General features: G+C 32.2%; 1 protein-coding gene across 1 annotated transcript in view; it reads right to left on the bottom strand.

Moving 5' to 3' along the window:
• LOC127726237 (ankyrin repeat and KH domain-containing protein mask-like) overlaps positions 1 to 20,330 on the bottom strand; it is a 45,418-nt gene that overhangs the window by 8,970 nt on the left and 16,118 nt on the right. The window contains exons 4-6 of the mRNA XM_052233544.1: positions 5,028 to 5,091; positions 3,038 to 3,075; positions 2,019 to 2,096 (exon numbers count right to left, since the gene is read on the bottom strand). Of these exons, the coding sequence (XP_052089504.1) occupies positions 2,019 to 2,096; positions 3,038 to 3,075; positions 5,028 to 5,091 (180 nt within the window). The remainder of the gene's footprint in view (positions 1 to 2,018; positions 2,097 to 3,037; positions 3,076 to 5,027; positions 5,092 to 20,330) is intronic.

The raw sequence follows: 20,330 nt of genomic DNA, 5'->3' as shown, positions 1-20,330 counted from the left end.
AAATAGCCAAATGTATCACTGTACAAACATCAACGCTAAATATAAATGCCACAAGCTTTATAAACTCTAGAAGCGACGTTCCGTCATCATATCCTAGTACTAGTAGTCCACAGATCACAGAAAATCAGCACATCACACATTTCCGTTCAGATTTTCGCTCATAGTCTTCAATTGCTAGAATGTACAATAAGCTCCCTAAACTCGATTTACCAACTTTCGATGGTGACATTCTACAATGGCAGTCCTTTTGGGACTCGTATGAAACAGCAGTACATACAAACCCAGCATTGAGTAACGTCCAGAGATTCAATTACTTGAAGTCATTGTTACACGATGAAGCTTTCCAAACCGAAAATGGCTTTGCACTTACAAACTCAAACTACGAAAGAGCAGTTTCGTTGCTACAATAAAGGTATGGACAAGTTCACAAAAAACACGCAAAAGTACATGAATGCATTACTTGAAATACCGTCACCCAAGAATACTATACAGAGCTTACGCAATTATTACAACAAAATTGAAACATATGTACGTGGGTTAGAACCCATTGGTAAGACAGAGGGTACCTATGGCTCATTATTTGTCCGTATCATATTGAAAAAGTTACCGGTAGACATACGCATAATTCTAACAAGACAACATGGTTCAACTAGTTGGCAATTAACTAAATTACAACAAGAAATTTTTCATGAACTCAATATTATGGAGGATGGCAATTCCGCTGATCTTACGGAAAATCAAACCGCTACTGCAGCATTTCATATCAATGCAAAGGTTCGTACTAAAGCAGTCAATGTAACGTCACTTACGTGTGACGTATTGATTATTGAGTTTGAATAGAGATCCACTCATGCTAGGCACCTTTGTTATTGTTAGCTTATAGTAGCCCGATTTACCCACTTAGCTATAGTTATAACTACGGCAGTATTATATATATTACCTGAAGATTATTGCATGGTATTAATTTTAAATTCGCGTAGATTTGATTTAATCAGGTGTTTCAATTAGGATTTGGTGGTATTGATTAGTTTTCATTTTTTGACGGGAATTTTATATTTAGATGGACACTTTTTCATGATGGACACTATGTTGATGAAGTTCTGGTATTAATCAGCTTATGATCAGAGGTGTTTTTGGTTTATACATATTGCTTGAATGGTGTGTAAATGTGATGTGTACGAATTGAAAGATGAAATATAAAACAAACTTAAAATAACTTAATTAAATGAATTTGGTAAAGACATTAGATATCTTATTTAAATGTCCATGTATAGCAACATTTTATTTTATTATTAGGGTGACAGTAGTTTATTGGTGTTCAAATCTCGTCAATCGATTTAAAAGAGACAAATCAAGTAAACAACCAAAAACTGAGTCAAAAGTATGAATTACTAATGGAGCGAGTTATAGGTAAGTTTTTTTAATATTTTGTACTGCAGGCTATTATAACTTGAAATTTGAAATAACGCATCATGATGGCATCAACATTGTTTTTATTTGATATATTTACGTATTCCGAGCCTTCACAACTACCTCTAAGGTAGTTTTTTATGCTGATTTTTTTTCTTCAACATTCAGCTTGCATTTCTCTACCTTCAAATTATGGGCTGGATTGGTTGCCGGCTACGCAGTTTCATCAAATGGATATTTGTTTTTGCTTGAAACACAACATATGAATTTTCAAAAGTAATATCATGATAGGTTTTATCTTACCTATCTAATATGTTATTTGCTGTGTCGAAATTTGGGGTTGATTTGTCTTCCATTTTTTATTTGGAGAGAGGGAGAATGCCTGTTTTGCTTTGACTTTTTTTCATATTAGAAACAGAAAATTGACGAAGCAGCTCCTGAAAGTTTTAAAAATGGTTAGAAGAGGTCACCTTATTGTTTTTATCTATTATTTGTGTATAGTTTTCTTTATGATTGAAAGAAACATTGAATCAAGATTGAAAAAAAATAGTTAAGCGTAGCAACTAGACCTTTGGCATTATTTTCGATAATATGGTTATCTGAATTACCTGCATATAACATAATCAGAACAATCACGCCAATACTAACAATCACACCGTTACTCAGTTGTTCCCTTCTCTGTTGCTCTGAAAAAAATAAAAAAATAAAACAAAAAATAATTTGCTCTCAACACATCGATTCAAAACTGATTGCAGGTTTAAAACACGTTTAATGCCGATGTACTATCGGTCTAAGGGGACTATTCTATTAGAAGCCAGTGCGCCGGTATGGGTATTATAACGATGATATTTTTGTTTTGTTAAAATACAGCCATACTGTTACTTATATTATTCATCCCTTATTTTTATTGATTTTGTATTTACATTGTATCATAGATCAAATTTATTCGTTCAGTGTATGTTCACTTGTGTTAATACATTGTATGTCTTTTGATTGAGTTAAGCCATTTCAATCGATATTTTAAAGTGTGTCTTTCTATGTTGTGATGTTACACTATTGTTTCAGATAAGGGTGAAGGTTTGGTACCATTAAAACGTTTAAACCCGCTGCAATTGTTTGCACCTGTACTAAGTCAGGAATCTGACGTTCAGTAGTTGTCGTTTGTTGATGTAGTTCATAAGTGTTTCTCGTTTCTCATTTTTTATATAGATTAGACCGTTGGTTTCCCGTTTGAATGGTTTTACACTAGTATATTTTGAGGCCCTTTATAGCTTGCTGAGCGGTGTGAGCTAAGGCTCCGTGTTGAAGACCGTACTTTGACCTATAATGGTTTACTTTTATAAATTGTGACTTGGATGGAGAGTTGTCTCATTGGCACTCATACTACATCTTCTTATATCTATAAAATCATAAAATTTAATTGTTAATTAGTTGTTTGCAACACTCTGATTAAGCTGGTTCTCATTGTGCCTAGCATGCCTATGAAATATGTATGTGTATGGTTGAGGATAAGGAAATAAACCATACCAATTAGTGAACACCAGTACACACACACGCACACACAAAGAGAGAGAGAGAGAGAGAGAGAGAGAGAGAGAGAGAGAGAGAGACGTGTATGTATATTTACCTCTATATCTCTTAATTTTTTGAGACTGCGAACTGTTGCTATAAATAAACAAGTCAAGTATAAACAAAAATGAAATAATTATAATTATGGTTTCAACAGCAATTGTTTATTAAGAATAAGAGCACACGCGGAATTCATGTAAACGTAACGACACAAAAATTAAATAAAAACGCTAAAAACAAACCCGTTTATGAATGAAAGGCAAGGTAGATATAGTTTTACTAATGATATAAGTGATCTTAACTTTAACCCGACTGCTTTTATGATCAAATGACAGCATTAATATGATGGTTGGGGAAGATCTCTGATACTCTATGATATAAATGCACGACCTGTTTTAACACAGGGAGATTTAAAGATTAGCAAATATCATAGTGTGTAATACCACAAAATCATAGTACGTTACATCCGGTTTCGTACAAAAAGGATCGAAAAAATTATTGCCTTGAATTTGACAGTAGCAAAATAACCCTGTATTTCATTGCAGAACAAAATTTCTCTGTCTTTATTATATATCTTTGGTGTTACAGAACATCATTATTTTTTTCATTTGGAATTTCTATTAAAAAAAATGGAAATTAGAAGTGACATGGTTGTACACAGGAAAAAAGGGGTGAATATGTGTTAGGTTTACTTCCAGTGATGCTTATTATACTGTATGCAATGACATGGTTTGTGAAATTTAATTGTAGTGCTAGACAGGATAAAAATGTAAACATGCCAATTATTTCTTTATTTGAAACAAAAATGAATTATGCACAATTTTGTAAAATGCCAATTTAACAAAGACTAAGAAGGGAAAAACAATGGGGTGATATTACTCCTATTTATTATCTTATATGCAATGAAATGTTATGTGAAATTCTCCCTGTGGTACTGGAAAGGACAGAACGTTACTCATGCCAAGTATTTCATTATTTGAAACAAAGATATAAGCTTGTACCGAGTCCTTAATATGGCTGTTGTTTTTCACTTATTCCTATCATTTGTCAGTGTGAAACAAAGACAAATTCTGCACAATTTTGTGGCAAATTTAACAAAGACTATAGGGTAAAATCAATAGTGTATAACTCCTAGTGGCTTATAGCTTAAAACAAATTTAAATATATTCTCGCATAACTTTGAAGAAATTTTGGTTTTCAATGCCATTCAACTGTTTTCTTTTGAGTGACACTAACGTGTTTTGTGTAGATGAAACGTCTGGCGTTTGCAATTATAGACCTGGTATATTTGGTGCAGTTTAAACACACCCTATCAACTAAAAAGAACTTTGGTTATTAAATGATGAACATTAAGTGAACATTAAATGAATCATGTGGCGAACTTGTTCATATACACTAAATAAAGGTTGCCTTACAGTATCTTAACCATATTTGGCACATCTATACGGATTTGTTTGGTTTTAATGCTTTTCAAATACGAATTTGATTTTGACTTCCAACTGATTTGATTAGAGCGCCACTGATGAGTATTTTGTAGACAATACTCGAATCTCGCGTACCAAATTTTACGACTGGTATATTTGATGGGTTTTATAAGAACGAAAGATTAATGACGGATGCAACAATGGAACAGGAACTACATATCCGTTCTAAAGCGTATGAGTTCTTCCATCTAATATTTTGTTCACTTATTGCTAGATATGATGCTCCTGTGCAACAATATTATTATCATATCACACAGGAAAAAAAATCATCGGGTATTTATTGTTCAAATGGTATGATTTTATTCTTTTGACATGTAAGTTTCATATCAAATACCTTTTGGATTGAAAGGGGATTAAGATATTATGACATGGTCGATTAAGCCATAAAACTTAGTTAGGCTGACCTGGTTAAAAGTAAAAAAAAACAAATACCGAATTCCGAGGAACAATCAAAACGGAAACTCCCTAATCAAATGGCAAAAACAAAAGCTCAAACACATCAAACGAATGGATAACAATTGTCATATTCCTGACTTTGTACAGACATTTTTGTAATAGATATACCTTTTATTTTCTATTGGAGGACATGTCGAATTTCCATGTTGTGATTCCTCGACACATTCATAATCTAAGAAATAACATGAAATGGTAAATGACATGTAATTAAGGATGTTCGCTACTCTGTTTCAAAATAACAAGCTTTTTAAAAGACTGTTGTAAATTGATAGTATATAAATAAAGGAACTAAAAAAGCAGAAAAAAATTAAGGGTTCGTGTGGTTATTTTCGATATATTCGCCTTTGAAAATTTGGCGGGAAATAATTCTCTCTAGACTTTTCATACATTTAGCATTGGTACCCTTCTTCTTTTAAAAATTATGAAAAAATAACAATGATTTTATAGCATTTCCAAATACGGCTTTTTAAACTATGTGTAATAATATTATGAAAAGAAAATTAGGGGCTAGTGGGGAAATTTTTTAATGGCACTACATCGATAAAACCATAAAACCAGAGGATTCCGAATATCTGGCAAATTTTCAAAAACAAGAGGAGCGAACATCCTTAAAATTGTAAATGTATTTAGAAAAAGTTGTATCAATAAAAGGAAATAATTTTCATGTGGAAAGGATTGAAGTTCATGTGTGTCCTTCGGCTGGTGTTATAATTTGAATGTCCCCTTCCACCATTTTCGGCGGGGTTCGTGTTGCTCGGTGTTTAGTTTTCTATGTTGTGTTTTTTGTGGACTGCTGTTTGTGGTTTCGTCGTTTTTTGTTATGGCATTAACAGTTTGATTTCGACTGGTAAGTATGAATATCCCTTTTGGTATCTTTCGACTCTCCTTTTAAACATTAGTAAACATCTTGGTGTGGATGAATATTCAAATTGTGAGTTTCATGTTTTGTTATCCTTTTTGACCGAGATTTTGTAATATCTAAGCTTTACTTATATGTATAAATCTTTTTTCAGAAAACATGTATTTTCTATCATAACATATAAAATATTTCATGCAACGTAACAATTATCATTTGCCGCCTTTTTTTTTAGATACCCTATATTATTTAAAGACATTTAGAATGAATTAATTAATGTATTTATTTTCATATCATAATCATGATATCTAATAAAAAAAAAACATACGAATAACAGCGTGTCTCTTAAATAATGAATACTAGAAAAGACCCGCGAAATATACTTTGGTTCATAATTTGAAGATATATAGTTTTGGTGTAAGGCGATATTAAGATCTTAAATCTTTTTGAAGCGTGTCACAGACGAAATACCACCACTCAATATGACACCCAAAAGAATAGTCTTCCCGACAGAAACTATTGGCGTTTGTGATCTAATCATAGGATATCTTAACTTGATCATTTGTTGCTAATTTACCAGTCTTGATCACATGTTTTTTTGTTGATGAAATATCTTGTTTGCACCATTCTATTAGAACCCTGGTTTAATTTTGGCATTTTTACCCAAATGGATTTCGCACCACGCTCCTCTAGGTGGAACAATATTTTTTGCGCCCCCCTCAAATCCTGGATCCGCACCTGATTTCAAGTGTTTCCGTGCTCAGAACAACCCCTATATATGAGTGGGCTGAAAATTGTATGCATTAATATGAATGGGGGGGGGGGGGGGGTCACTTTCCAGCCTTTTCATGTTGAATTGCTGCGGTTCCCGGAAGGAAAAGCTCTTGACGTGTAAAAATCTGTTGTTAAATTGCGTCAAGGGAATGTGTATCACAAAGTGTTTCAGTGTAAGGTCAATCCGCATCTGATTTCAGGTGTTTTCGTGCTCAGAACCACCCCCATATATGAGTAGGCTCAAGATTTTATGCATTAATATATGAATGGGGGGGGGGGGGGGGGTCACATTCAAGCCGCACTTCTGTACCAATTTTTAACGGAAAACTGAAGTAATCCCCCACCCTTTAGGGTATACTTTTTACTGAGCAGACCATAATACTTGCAGACAAAGCGGAAATGATGACGGCACGTAAATTTTTGCTTTTTTGGTTTAATCTTTATGGTTTGCGTCATTTAATGAATTTGGCATCGCTGGCAGCTCTTAGTAGTATTTATTATGTTTTAAGAACCTGAAATTTTGTATAGAACGTAATCAGACCTACGGATATATATTTTTTTTTTATGTTGTTGAGCTGCAGTCGAAAAGAAGTCAACTCTAAATTACCTTGACTTCTTATCACAGGGCTTCAAACAAGAATGTTATGGGACGGGGACGACAGATTGATTTTTTCGAGGGGCGGGTAAAGAAATTACTCTCAATTTGTACATTTCACCTTTGATTCTACTGCCTAATATTCTGTAAGATCGCAGAAGGAACGTGATGCTCGGAATTAGCAGACGATGACGTAATGTATTCCATCTCCGTCAACCGTGTATATAAAGTGCGAATCCAGTTAGTTCATTTTCACTGTTGTATGCGAGTATGTCTATTGTAGAATAAAGGATGATGGGAAAAACTGCGTTTGTTTACTTTTTGAAAATACAAAATAATAGATTTGAATGTATGTTTTAACAGAATTTCATTAGAATATAACTTTTTTAATGTATAATAACAGGATTAAAGTCCAAAAAAGTGTTATTTAAGCAGCAGAATCCATAATATTGATTACTGAATGCGATTCATTTTAACTATAGATGCGATGAATTATCACTGTAAGTGCAATCATTTCTGATGTGGAATTTTTGGAAGCGCGATGAATTTTCATTGTCGTTTTTTATGATTATTCGACATACAACAACTGAAAATAGTTTTTAAAAGACTTTAATATTGATGATATTTACAATTTGAAATGCAAGCTAGTCGTAGATGCTTACTTGAATATACACGGGTATAACCACGTTCATATCATGAATATTCAAATATTGTTGGTGAGTTTGCTATTAGCTTGTCATGGATCCGAAAATTAACTGGGGCAGAACATCCATGAATATAACGTTTTTCTACGACGAATTTTCTTTGAAAAGTTTTATAACTCGCTTAAAAAAGCTTTGCACATTTGTCACGCCGTGTCATACATATTTCTACCGTATTGATAGGCTTTTGCACAACGAACAGTGCAAGAATGTACAACGAACGGTACTAAAGAAAGAAAACAAACTACAAAGAGAATGAATCGTACAGTGTCAAAATTCTGAGGTCAGTTTTTCAAGTAAATGTCTTCAAATAAAATGAAAACAACGGGTTTTCTCATTCATATTATGTATTTTAACAACAATAAAGCACAAAATACACGGTCGCATTTAGTGAAAGAGCCAACCAACTATGCTCTATTTGTAGTTTAATCAAGTTTGAGTTACACATAGTGTTTGTTTCGCGATGTTTAAAAGTAATTCACAGACCTGTCTATTTAAAATAGTCACATGGTGTTCATGTAATATAAATGATATACAATGCTGCCAGGAGCAGTAAACTTTGTTTTCATAAACATTGAATACTTAACTGAACAGTTAGTCAATTAGTATTTGGTGTAAATATAAGAACGGTATATCTACCAACATTGCTTCGCGATGTAGCTATTAACGTCCGGAATATCAACTGTACGGCGCTTATACCCCGTGGTATAGAACCATTTAAACATGTAAAAATAAACTGTTTTCAATATTTCTTTGTATTCTAACAATTGCGTATTGGCTTATTTGTAACACCGACTTATATGAAATTCAAGCATATTTAAGGTGACTCGACTGCTCGAACTTTCTTTACTGTATAAGATTTATACACAATGGCATGATAAATATCAATTATCCAGTCATCCAAGCGTCAATTGTTTGTGCAAGTTGAAAACGTTTCCACTCATTCAATCGTGAAATGAAGATCGTTTTGTGAATGCTCTTTGTTATCTCAAATGCATCCATTAGAGCTATTTTCCTAACGCTTGTAGTTTGAAGGTTTGGTTGGCTTGCTTGCTTTGTTTGTATAAACGTTTGCTCAATCTTAATTACAATGCTTAGGCAACATTTACACAATCAAGGCCAACCACACCTTTTAACTACAAGCATTAGGAAATTAGCTCTCATTACGTTTAATTTATTAGTATGCGATGTAGATTTAGACCGAAACAGAAACTTTGCTTTTCCGGTGACGTGGATTGGCTTAACTGTCCAAGATATATGTATTTAATGATGACGTGTCATAGGAAAGAATAAATTTTATCCTACATATAGATCAGGACAAATTATTTGAGAAAACAGAATTGACTATATTAGCAATAAATACCATGTTTAAGGAATTTATTGATATATTACCTCAGACTTTCACTCACTAAGTATGCATATATAATTAATCCTTCTGACCTCATAAATTTTGTTAGAGAGTCGGCTGAATTAAGACTTTATATAATGAAAATGAATTAATTTCCTTCTGTGAAAATGCATCGCATATATAATAGAAATGAATCGCCCTATAGTGAAAATGAAAGTTTAGTATCATTATTCGACAGTAAACATGAATCGCATAACGAAAACCGCATAGTGGAGTTTGATTCAATATCAACAAGCTGAATAACAAAACCTGTTTTAAGTTAAACAACATTAATAATTATGTTAAAAGGTACATTTTTCTGCAAATGAAACTTAACTGCTACTTTTAAATCTCTTGCACGCTCTGTTCGTGAACTATTCTTAATATTTAGGCGCGATGAAAACCCGTCCGCATCTCATACCTATAACATGAATTTATAAAAACAGTACACATTATACATTATTGCTTATATTATTCAAAAATCTTGAATTTGTCGTCTGTTTATTTATCATTCTACATCAGAAATTCATCACGGATACAGTAAAAATGACATTATAGGATTTCCACATTACATACACTGGTCAATATCTCTTTTTAGTGCACGCGACCTTATTAATACAGTCGCATTTGTACGTGAACAAGATTTTTTTTGTTGCCGATTCATGTTTCCATATTCTGTCAATAGGAACATTTTTTAAAACAAACTGCCGATTAAAATAATTATGCCATTTTATGTGTTGATACTGACTTCTCCTGCTCGAATATCAGCTCGCCAAATCCGGCTCGTTTGATATATTTCATGTGTATAAAGTCAGGTTCAAAAACAAAAAATGTCATTAATCTTTTACTCTTTTAATCCTGGCCAGAAAAGAACTGGGAGTACTTAATATCAAACAAGCCAGAATAAAAATGAATATAAACGATCCATAAAATGCAGAATATAATTCTTACAAAATCGATATAAACTGTGAACGCTATAGGCAGTTAATCAAAAATAAAAGCAAAAGTAAAAATGAAAATTGTGGAAGAGTTGGTTTAATTGTTTATCACAGATTGTTATATCTCAAGTATCAAACTTTTTTTGTATTGTACTGTTTTCCTTTACACACTTTTCTCAACCAGTACACATTGTACATTTGTTTTCAAAAGTTATTAACTACATTTGTATTTACTTTTAAAAATGCAATGTCCGAGTAAATGCTTTTACACTGCTCTGGGTTAGGGAAGGACTTTTGCGCCAGCAAACATGTTTTACTCCGCCACATTCTGTAAGTGATTTCCAAGAGCCATTAATTCAATGGTTTATTGGTGTATATCATATTTGTTTTCATTATTGTTTTGCACATAGAACAGGCAGCTAGTTTATTTGTTGGATTTTTTTTTACATTTGTCATTTCCGGGCCTTTTAATGCTTACTATGCGGTATGGGGTTTGCTCATTGTCGCATGATGTACAGTGATCTATAGTAGTTAACGTCTGTAAACTTCTCCATACATTGATGAATGGTTTCAACTTATGCAGGTACATTTTCATCAGAATAATGGTGTCATACAGTGGTGTATGGTTTAAAGCCACTATGTATTAGGTTGTCATATGCCACAATAGCTTTTTTAGTTGGATCAGCAGGTGTCACTCTGCACAAAAACTGATTTATTAATACTAGAAACAATCTAGGGTGGTGTAATTTTATTGTTTATTATATTACAAAAAATGCTTATGTAGTTGGCCTAGTATTGATGCAATATATATATATCTTTTTAGTTTTCTTAGGGCTATTCCAGTAAAATTTACTTAGTAGGGGTGGAACGCCGACGATATTTTTTTTTTTTTTTTCATAGGTGGGGGGATATCAACATAATTGTATTCTGGAGGTGGTGGTCCCGATTAAAATTCATTTTTGTTGGTGGGGAGGGAGGGATTTGAATGATAGGTAATACATAGTGTACCCCTTATTATGAAGGGAGATTCTTCTGCAAATGTCGTCCTTGTAAATAAAGTTGGCAGACCACTACTTTTAAGCGTCCGTTTGTGTTCTTGTCAAACGCGATGAGCCGGAAGCAGGAAGAGTTTTTTCTTGGAAGTCAGAGTTATCTTCCCGATCCTGCTATTCTATGGAGAACAACGGTCTGAAAGATCTCATTGATACATTTAAAGGTAAAGAATTGACTTTATTAGAAAGCCAGTGTGGTTTTGAAATAAATAATGGAAGTAATCACGGAAATAAAGGTTAAATGTGTCTGTAAACTAGCGGAAGGTTAAGACCACGAAACACCCCATCACGAAATTATCTCTCTGTTTATATGGATGCAGACATATTTCTATAACAAAAATAAGCCTTATTTTGCTGAAAAATCTGACCTTGGTACACAGGAAAGTATATCAGCTTGCCAAACCGTTGCCTGTTGAAAAAAGAATTGTTTACGAAATATAAAGTTACCAACATGACCAATAATAATTTATGGCCTGAACTAAGATCCCAGACCAAATCTCCACCCAACACTGAAACATGAACTGGTTGGTGGCAACCGGTTGCACCACCTGAAGATATTGCTTAACTCGAATCTCGTTCCTTGCAAAAAATATGTCCTTTATAAGGTGGACTGGCCAATTCTTTGCAATTTTTGTCCAAAATAATATGTTATTGTATAAAACTTATAACACCTCCAAGTACCCTCTCTCCCTTGTATGCCTTCTTCCTACCAAAATATGTGTGGATGACATCCAAACTATGCGGTTCTAAAAAAATATTTATGTTTGCGTGGGTGGCGTTGTAAATTTTGACGGAAAAAATGGCCAATTTTTTGCAGGACAAATATGACCTTGTTAAACAGGAGATTATATCATCTTGCCCAACATTTTCCTATTGAAAAAAATGTATAGAAGAAATACAAAAAATGAAAAAACAAATGTATCTACCAAAAATATTGTATGGCTCGAACTAGATATGCACATGAACATAAAGAGTCAATACTACACATGAACTGCAAGATGAATAATACTGTAATATGGAATAAATGTCCAGGAGACAACATTCCAAACATAACAGCACATACAAAATATCTAGAAAAAGACTAGCAGTCGCCAACAATAGACCAAACCCATGATGCTTGGTGGAACAGACAAACCCCAATTTGAGAAATGCAACATCAGACTGAGAGATTCTCATTCATTTATAAAAAAAAATTGTGAAAATTTAAATAAAACCATTTTACATAGTTTTAAAACAATGCTTCTGGATAGATGTTGTCCATTTTTTATATTTCTCTTTTCATGCATGGTTTATTTGAAATAAAGAGATGCAGGAATTCTTTAGTCCTACTAAACTATAATTCATGTTCAGTTGCTTTAAAATGTCTCTTAATGCAATCTCAAATGAGCAGACTCCAGTATTATGCACTAATATAGATAAACCAACAAATTTTACAATAATTTTACGGGGTACAATACATTTTATGCAAATATTTTATCTGTATTCTTATAATATTTTATATTCTCCACTTCTAAGATGTAAAAAACACTGACAAAAATATATTAAGTAAATAAGAAAATTTAAATCCATAATAAAAAAAAAACTGCTGCCTTTAGATTAATAATTCTCTTTAGTACAATTTAACTTTGCTCTTGGATTGTCAAGTATACATACTAACATATTTCTTTTTTCTGCACAACGTATCATCATTATGAATTTGAACTATCTTTATATAACTTGTTGCAAAAAGGTTCTGATGACTGGGTGTTCTTCTTAGTGTGCAACAATACAATGTATATGTAACTCTCTCTTTGTAGTAACAGTTACACAGACATATCATAGTTCTGAAAGTTTCATTAGACAGTCTATAAAATAGCTGGACCAATAGGAAGACTTTGTGATCATTAATATTTATGTGTTGTAACCACTGGCAATTTTGTAATAATTCCTGTTAGCCACCTGAACAAAACTTTGTTTGAGTGACTAGTCAACATATGATGAGACCTGGTAAAAATCTTCAAATTTGATACATATACTTTGATCATATCTGTAGATATATATATCTTCAAAACATCATAATGGTCCAGAGTTTCACTGCTGTCATAGAATTTTTGTGGTGAAAAGTCAATAAAGCTACCTGATTGAATCATGTATTAAAAACGTAACTTTTGATTAATTTAACGTAAAATCATTTGTTGGAATTTTTATTTCTGTTAGTTTTTTTAAGATATTAGGGAATTAATATATGTAAAAGTTTTGTTACTTTGTTTTGTTGAGGACATAAATTATTCTTCTACATCTGTTTCTGGTTTTATTTTTCTTATCTGTGTTAATTTATGTATTTATCTCCTTATTAGCTGTATATTACATTTTTTTTTTCATTTTCACGTTTAGTTTATGACGCCTGTATTTTATGATAAAGAATTTATACATGTATTCTAAATAAGGGTTGTAACAGTTACCGTATTATAACAGATTTACAATAATTGGATATTGTGTAGTTTGGAGGACTCGCTTTACTGTGCAATCGATTATCACAAAACATGTTTGTTCTACACTTAAAGACAAAATGGCGCAGTTAACCTCTTAAAAAATGCAGTCCTTTTCCTGAATCAAATGTGTATGGAAACTGTGTTTCGTCATTGAAAAGAAGTTATTGCAATTTCTAAACGTAACAACAACAAGCTAATGGCTCCAAGGAGCCTGTGTCGCTCACCTGATATTTTTGTTTACAATTGATGCATGAAACAATGCAACAATAACACTTTTTTTAAAAGGAATCTGTGTGGATCAAATTCTAATCTTTCGTTTATTTTAACTGCTTTCAACCCATTTATCATTTAAAGTTTTCAAGGTTAAAACACACATTTCAAGTGAAACTTCAAAAATACTCTGTTGACATTTCAATACTAATTAATTTGTAGATCTTGTCTTGCTGATCATTTATTCCTATTACAGTTTCTTTCTATCTATCATACTTTTTAAGATATCAGCTTAAAACAGCAGAATTTGGTAGAAATCGTCATAAAAGGGCAATAACTCAATAATATGACTTTTTTGGAGATCTTGTTGAACTGATAATTTTTGCTTATTTAAGTTTCTAAATATCTGTAATTGTTTTCAAAATGATATGCAAAAATTAAAAAAAGGGCAATAACTCCTATATATATAAGAAGTCAAATGACTGTTTTGACTTAAAGAGACTTTAGGTAGATCTCAACATTCTAAACATTTTTGCCCCTGTTAGATTTTCTCTATTCATAGCAGTTTTCAAGATAATAGACACAACTTGCATTTTACCCCTATGTTCTATTTTTAGCTATGGCGGCCATGTTGGTTGGCAAGCGGGGTCATATGACACATCTTTTTAACTAGAAACCCTAATTATGACTGTGACCAAGTTTTTTACAAAAATTTACGAAAATTGTTAAATACTGACTATCAAGGGCAATAACTCCTTAAGGGGTCAGTTGACAATTTTGGTCATGTTGTCTTATTTGTAGATTTTACTTTGCTGAACATTATTGCTGTTTACAGTTTATCTCCATCTATAATAATATTCAAGATAATAACCAAAAACTGCAAAATTTCCTTAAAATTATTAATTCAGGGGCAGCAACCCAACAACGGGTTGTCTGATTTGTCTGAAAATTTCAGGGCAGATAAATCTAAACCTAATGAACATTTTTACCCGTCGTTCTTGCTGTAAAAGCTTTAGTTGCAGAGATATAAACCAACAAGAGGCTGTCAGAGTGACAGCAAACCGGATTTCCTGCAGAGGTCGAACCCTGAACAGTTGAGCAAGTATGGACACTACATTTAAGCTTAAAACAGCTCTGAATTTGGATTGTGATTGGATATTTGACACAGCATAGGTTTGTGACACAAAATGAATGTGGTCAAAGAACTGAAAAATTTGAAATTGGACATTTACCTATTATTGTCCAATATCCAAAATGTAAGTGCATTGTTAGAATCAGCATATCAAAGAACCCCAAGAATTCAATTTTTGATGAAATCAAACAAAAGTTTAATTTAGGACCCTTTGGACCTCAATGTGGACCAATTTGATAAAGGAGCCCACAATCCAAAATCTCTAAATACATGGCAAGTTTCAGCATTTCAAAGAACCCCATAAATTTTTGTTGAATCAAACAAAGTTTAATATTGGACCCTGATTTAGACCAACTTGAAAACTGGGCCCAAAAATCTCATATTTGAATACAGGTTTAGATTCAGCATTTGAAAGAACCCTATATATATTTGATTTATGTTGAAATGAAACACAGTTTAATTTTATCCATATAATTTTCTGTTCAAAGGGAAATAACTCAAAATGACAAACTGAATAAATTATAAACACATAGTTCTCTAAAATTAGATATCTATTTTCAAATTATAATCAATAAAATTAGATATGATTCAACCACTAAAACATTGTTAGAATCAGCATATCAAAGAACCCCAAGAATTCAACTTTTGATGAAATTAAACCAAAATCAGAATCTAAATATATGTTTATTAATAGACAATATAAGCTTAGTTTTTAAAGGAGTTCACTTCATAAAAAAAAATATATATATAGCATTCAGAAAATTAGTTTATACAGATTAACAAACAAACCTACCACAAAATTCTTCAAACAATTTACCAAAGAAAAGAAAAAAAAAATCAAAAATGTCATTTATCATTCATACAATGTCTTTTAAAAATCTATAAAACTTATCTGTAAGTGTAATCAAACTTTATATATATAATTAACCATTTCTGTTCAAAGGGAAATAACTCAATCACATAATAAGTACCACTTTTGACTATTGGAAAGGGAAATTACTCAACAACGAGAAAAGCTAAAATCATGAAAATTGAACTTGACCTTCATTTAGTCACAGGAAACAACATATCTAAATTTTTAAAAAAATTCTTCAAAGCGGTTTCATGTCAATGAACGGTTTGGCAGCCGCCCGCCCGCCCGCCGTACATCCCCAAATCAATAACCGATTTCTCCTTGAAATTTTCGAAAATCCAGTTAAAAACTGCATTTTACCCCTATGTTCTATTTTTAGCCATGGCGGTCATGTTGGTTGGCAGGTGGGGTCGCCGGACACATTTCTTAAACTAGATGCCCCAATAATGATTGTGGCCAAGTGTGGTTAAATTTGGCCCAGTAGTTTCAGAGAAGAAGATTTTTGTAAAAGTTAACGGACGACGGACGACGACGACGACGACGGACGACGAACGCCAAGTGATGAGAAAATCTCACTTGGCCTTTCAGGACAGGTGAGCTAAAAAGGATAACAACACGTTATAACTTTCATGCATCCGAAGCACTTTTCTTTATTTACCTTCATCAGGAACGATCAACGCCGAATATAAGTATCTGTTATGCCAGATTATTCATTTCGTTAATTTCGATATCTTTCGATACTTTCTCCAAAAAACGAAATAATACTTCTGGGCAATAAATAATCATTGCCGTGCGAGTTATTTTTTTTTTAAAAAGTGTCTATTTTCTTAGCTTTTGAAATATAATCAAACCCTATAATTTACTTTAAAGAGTTGTGTGTCTGAACACCAAGACCACATCAGTGCACCAGAGACATGTCTCTGATTGTGCTAAGCTTCTGAAACTGCACTTAGACCGTGACAAGACAGTGTTGAAACTATTAATAACATACCATCGGATAGAGCTTTTCATTAAAACAATATAACATAATTCTAAGGTCAGTACCTATATATCTTATATATGGCAAGCCGTTTTTATATTTATTCACTTTCAAGATATCTTATTAAGTTAAATCAGATGTCTTTATAATTAAATAAGATATCTTATAAATGAATTGAGATATCTTGATAATTAAATAAGATATCTTATTAAACTGGTTAAAAAAATATCTTATTTAACATATAAGATATCTTATTTAGTTTAAAAGATATCTTATTAAGTTTATAAGATATCTTATAAACTATATAAGATATCTTTTATTTAATTTCTTATAAAAATATCTTATAAACTTAATACGATATCTTTTAAACTAAATAAGATATCTTAATAACTAAATAAGATATCTTCCTATCCTTTTAAGACTTGAAATAAAGTATCCCTTTATGTTGGAAAAAAGATTGACCAATCATAAAATCAACAGCAAATCAGATTGTTAATTTGTATCTGTATCTGTATTATAGATTCTGGCAGTGTAGGCACACCTCCGAGTAGAATAACAAATTAAGTGTCCTTCACCACTCACTAGACAATAATATATCCAATTAAGCCTTAAATTTTATTGGCAAACATTTATTCACGGCTGTATTAAATGGAAGTGCTTGTTGTTGACATACAAATTACTAAAAATGGGGGGGGGGGGGGGGGGTATGTGCATTTCCACGGAGGTTGTAAATGATCATTTCACAATAAACGAAAAAAAAACAAAGCAATTCCTTGCTCCCTATCAATATGAATGAAATTGGTTTAAGTGCTTCAAGCAGGAAAAATGGCAATGATATGAAAAAAACAGTTTACTACCAGCAAAGAACATTTTAATATCAAAAAGAGTTAATCATAATTGTTTATTGTTTTGTAGATTCTTATTTAATATATGAGATATATATTAGATATCTTATTTAATATATCAGATATCTTATTTAATATATATATAAGATATCTTATTTAATGATTAAGATATCTTATTTGATAAATTAGATATCTTATTTAATATATAAGATATCTTATTTAATATATATATAAGATATCTCATTTAATAATTATGATATCTTATTTAATAATTAAGATATCTTATTTAATAAATGAGATACCTTATTTAATAATTAAGATATCTTATTTAATGAATGAGATATCTTATTTAATATATGAGATATCTTAATTACTGTAAAAGATATTTTATTTTAAATGAAATATATCTATATTAGTCTTACTTAAAATGTATTGCCAATCTCATTTCAATCTGTTTTCTGTTTATCTAGAAATAAGAATTTACGAAATTATCAAGAATTAAAATATTTTATGAAATTCCAGTTGTTTTTTTTTGGTTTTTTTTTTTTTGGGGGGGGGGGGGGATTTCTTTGATAAATTCAAAATGTTGTTCCTTTCAGAATTCGGCAGCCAGAAATAGTAACAGGAATGAGACTTAGTTCACAAACTGACATGATACAAAAACTAGGGGATGTTTCAAATTCTTTAAAGCAGTCACTTGTGCTGGCATGGTCATATTTGATCTACATTTTTTATTAACATACTTTATATACTTTTAACCATACCTCTCTTTTATTGTATCCAAATATGACAAAAAACGTTTTGTAAGCTTAGAAAAAAATAACTTAAAATTTCTTCTTTCATTTTCTTCCTACAGTAATTTTGGCGTTGTTTGATATGTTTGTCTTTAACGATTCGATTTCACGTGCCAGTATTCAACAGGTAATAAAATGAATTATTCATAAAATATTCAAAGAAACGTGGCAATTACATGGCTATTTTACAATTACACCTGCCAAAGTATCATAACTCCGTATGTGTAGTTTAAGGTTCGAACACATTTTATAATATTTTTTCAAACACTACAGACGACAGAAGTAAAACTACACGAAGATATCGCAATTTGGAGCAATTTGAGTAGTTTACTCAATATACGATAATGACATGTTTGACTAAAAACAAATATTCTGTAGGAAGTAGCATATATTTCCATGTACACATAGTCTAGTACTTTTAACACAGCGGAATACTTGTTTTATACAGACCATATTCCAGTTTAAGATTAGAAAATAATTAAAATTGACAGGACAGAAATTAATATGTTTACAGTCGTTATAATTCATTTCATTTCACAAATTCCACACTCCGGTCCGGAGTCATTAAAATGCGTCTGGGTAGCATCACATGTCTTCATGCGGACTGTTACCTTGTAAAGTAGCACGTTGAAAATCCGGCTAAACGTGTCGTTCTAGTACAAGACAGTTTCATATTCATAATACATCAACATATTCTCGTTCCGAATATGCGTTTTATTTGCAACGGGGCGTTAAAAAACATCCATTCATCCACCCAATGAAAATTGAAACATTGACTGATTAAATATAGTCGACTATTTTTTATCAATTATGTTTGTATGTATGTTACGGATTTTTATGATTGGATAACAACACAGAGATGTCAGTATATATTCAAGAAACTGGCGAGGTATTTACGATGTTTTTTTTAACGCAATTTGAATCTCAACAACGTATGTGACGTAGTCTTAAGCTATACAGAACACTCAAAGAACGTCAGAGGCTCACAGATGGAAATAAAGACGTGTATCCGTCAATAATACGTTTTTAATTTAAAATCACGCGATTTGCACATCAAATACTTAGTTAATGTCTGAAAGTGTTATTACATTTATTGCATACACGATAGAATTATTTTTACAGCAAATTACACAATCCTTTGCGTGTTCGGAAAATATTTATACTACATGGTGAATGTTAAACAAATATCTGGTATTGGAAAAACATTAAGGCAGGGGTAATCCGTAATATATGTGCAATTCAGGTTTCAGAAAGAGTATAAAATGTGACATCCCCGGCTAAGGGAATATAAACTCTAAGACCTGTCTGTCTGTCTGTCTGGAGGGATGGGATGGGATGGGATGGGATGGGATGGAATGGTAATTGATGGATGGATGGATGGGACGGGACGGGACGGGACGGGACGGGACGGGACGGACGGACGGACGGAGGGAGGGAGGGAGGGTACCAATTTGATACATATGTCGATTAATTGTATTTCAGTTGTATACTAGTAGGTGAAAAACTGGACGTTTGAACATAACCCAGAAAAGTCAACAGCGTCAACAACAAATTGTTTGTTACTTTTTTACGCTATTGTCATATATCGAAAAGAAAATAAAAATAATCGAGCATTACCACAAATAAGCTTTCTGCAATTTCCCCGTTTCACCAACATAATGTCAAGACACATGCTATATGTATTCAAAAAACTAATTTCGGAACCACACAATTGTATCGGTACCTATCTTTATTAACAAAATATAACGTAAATATTTACACACAGAAAAAGAGTAACAGCGGGTGTCTGTACCGCCTGGATAAAATTTGTTTACCAACAACATG

Source organism: Mytilus californianus, unplaced genomic scaffold, assembly GCF_021869535.1.
Source record: "Mytilus californianus isolate M0D057914Y unplaced genomic scaffold, xbMytCali1.0.p SCAF_17, whole genome shotgun sequence".
In the NCBI taxonomy this organism is placed as follows: domain Eukaryota; kingdom Metazoa; phylum Mollusca; class Bivalvia; order Mytilida; family Mytilidae; genus Mytilus; species Mytilus californianus.
This window is presented reverse-complemented; position numbering and strand designations above follow the sequence as displayed.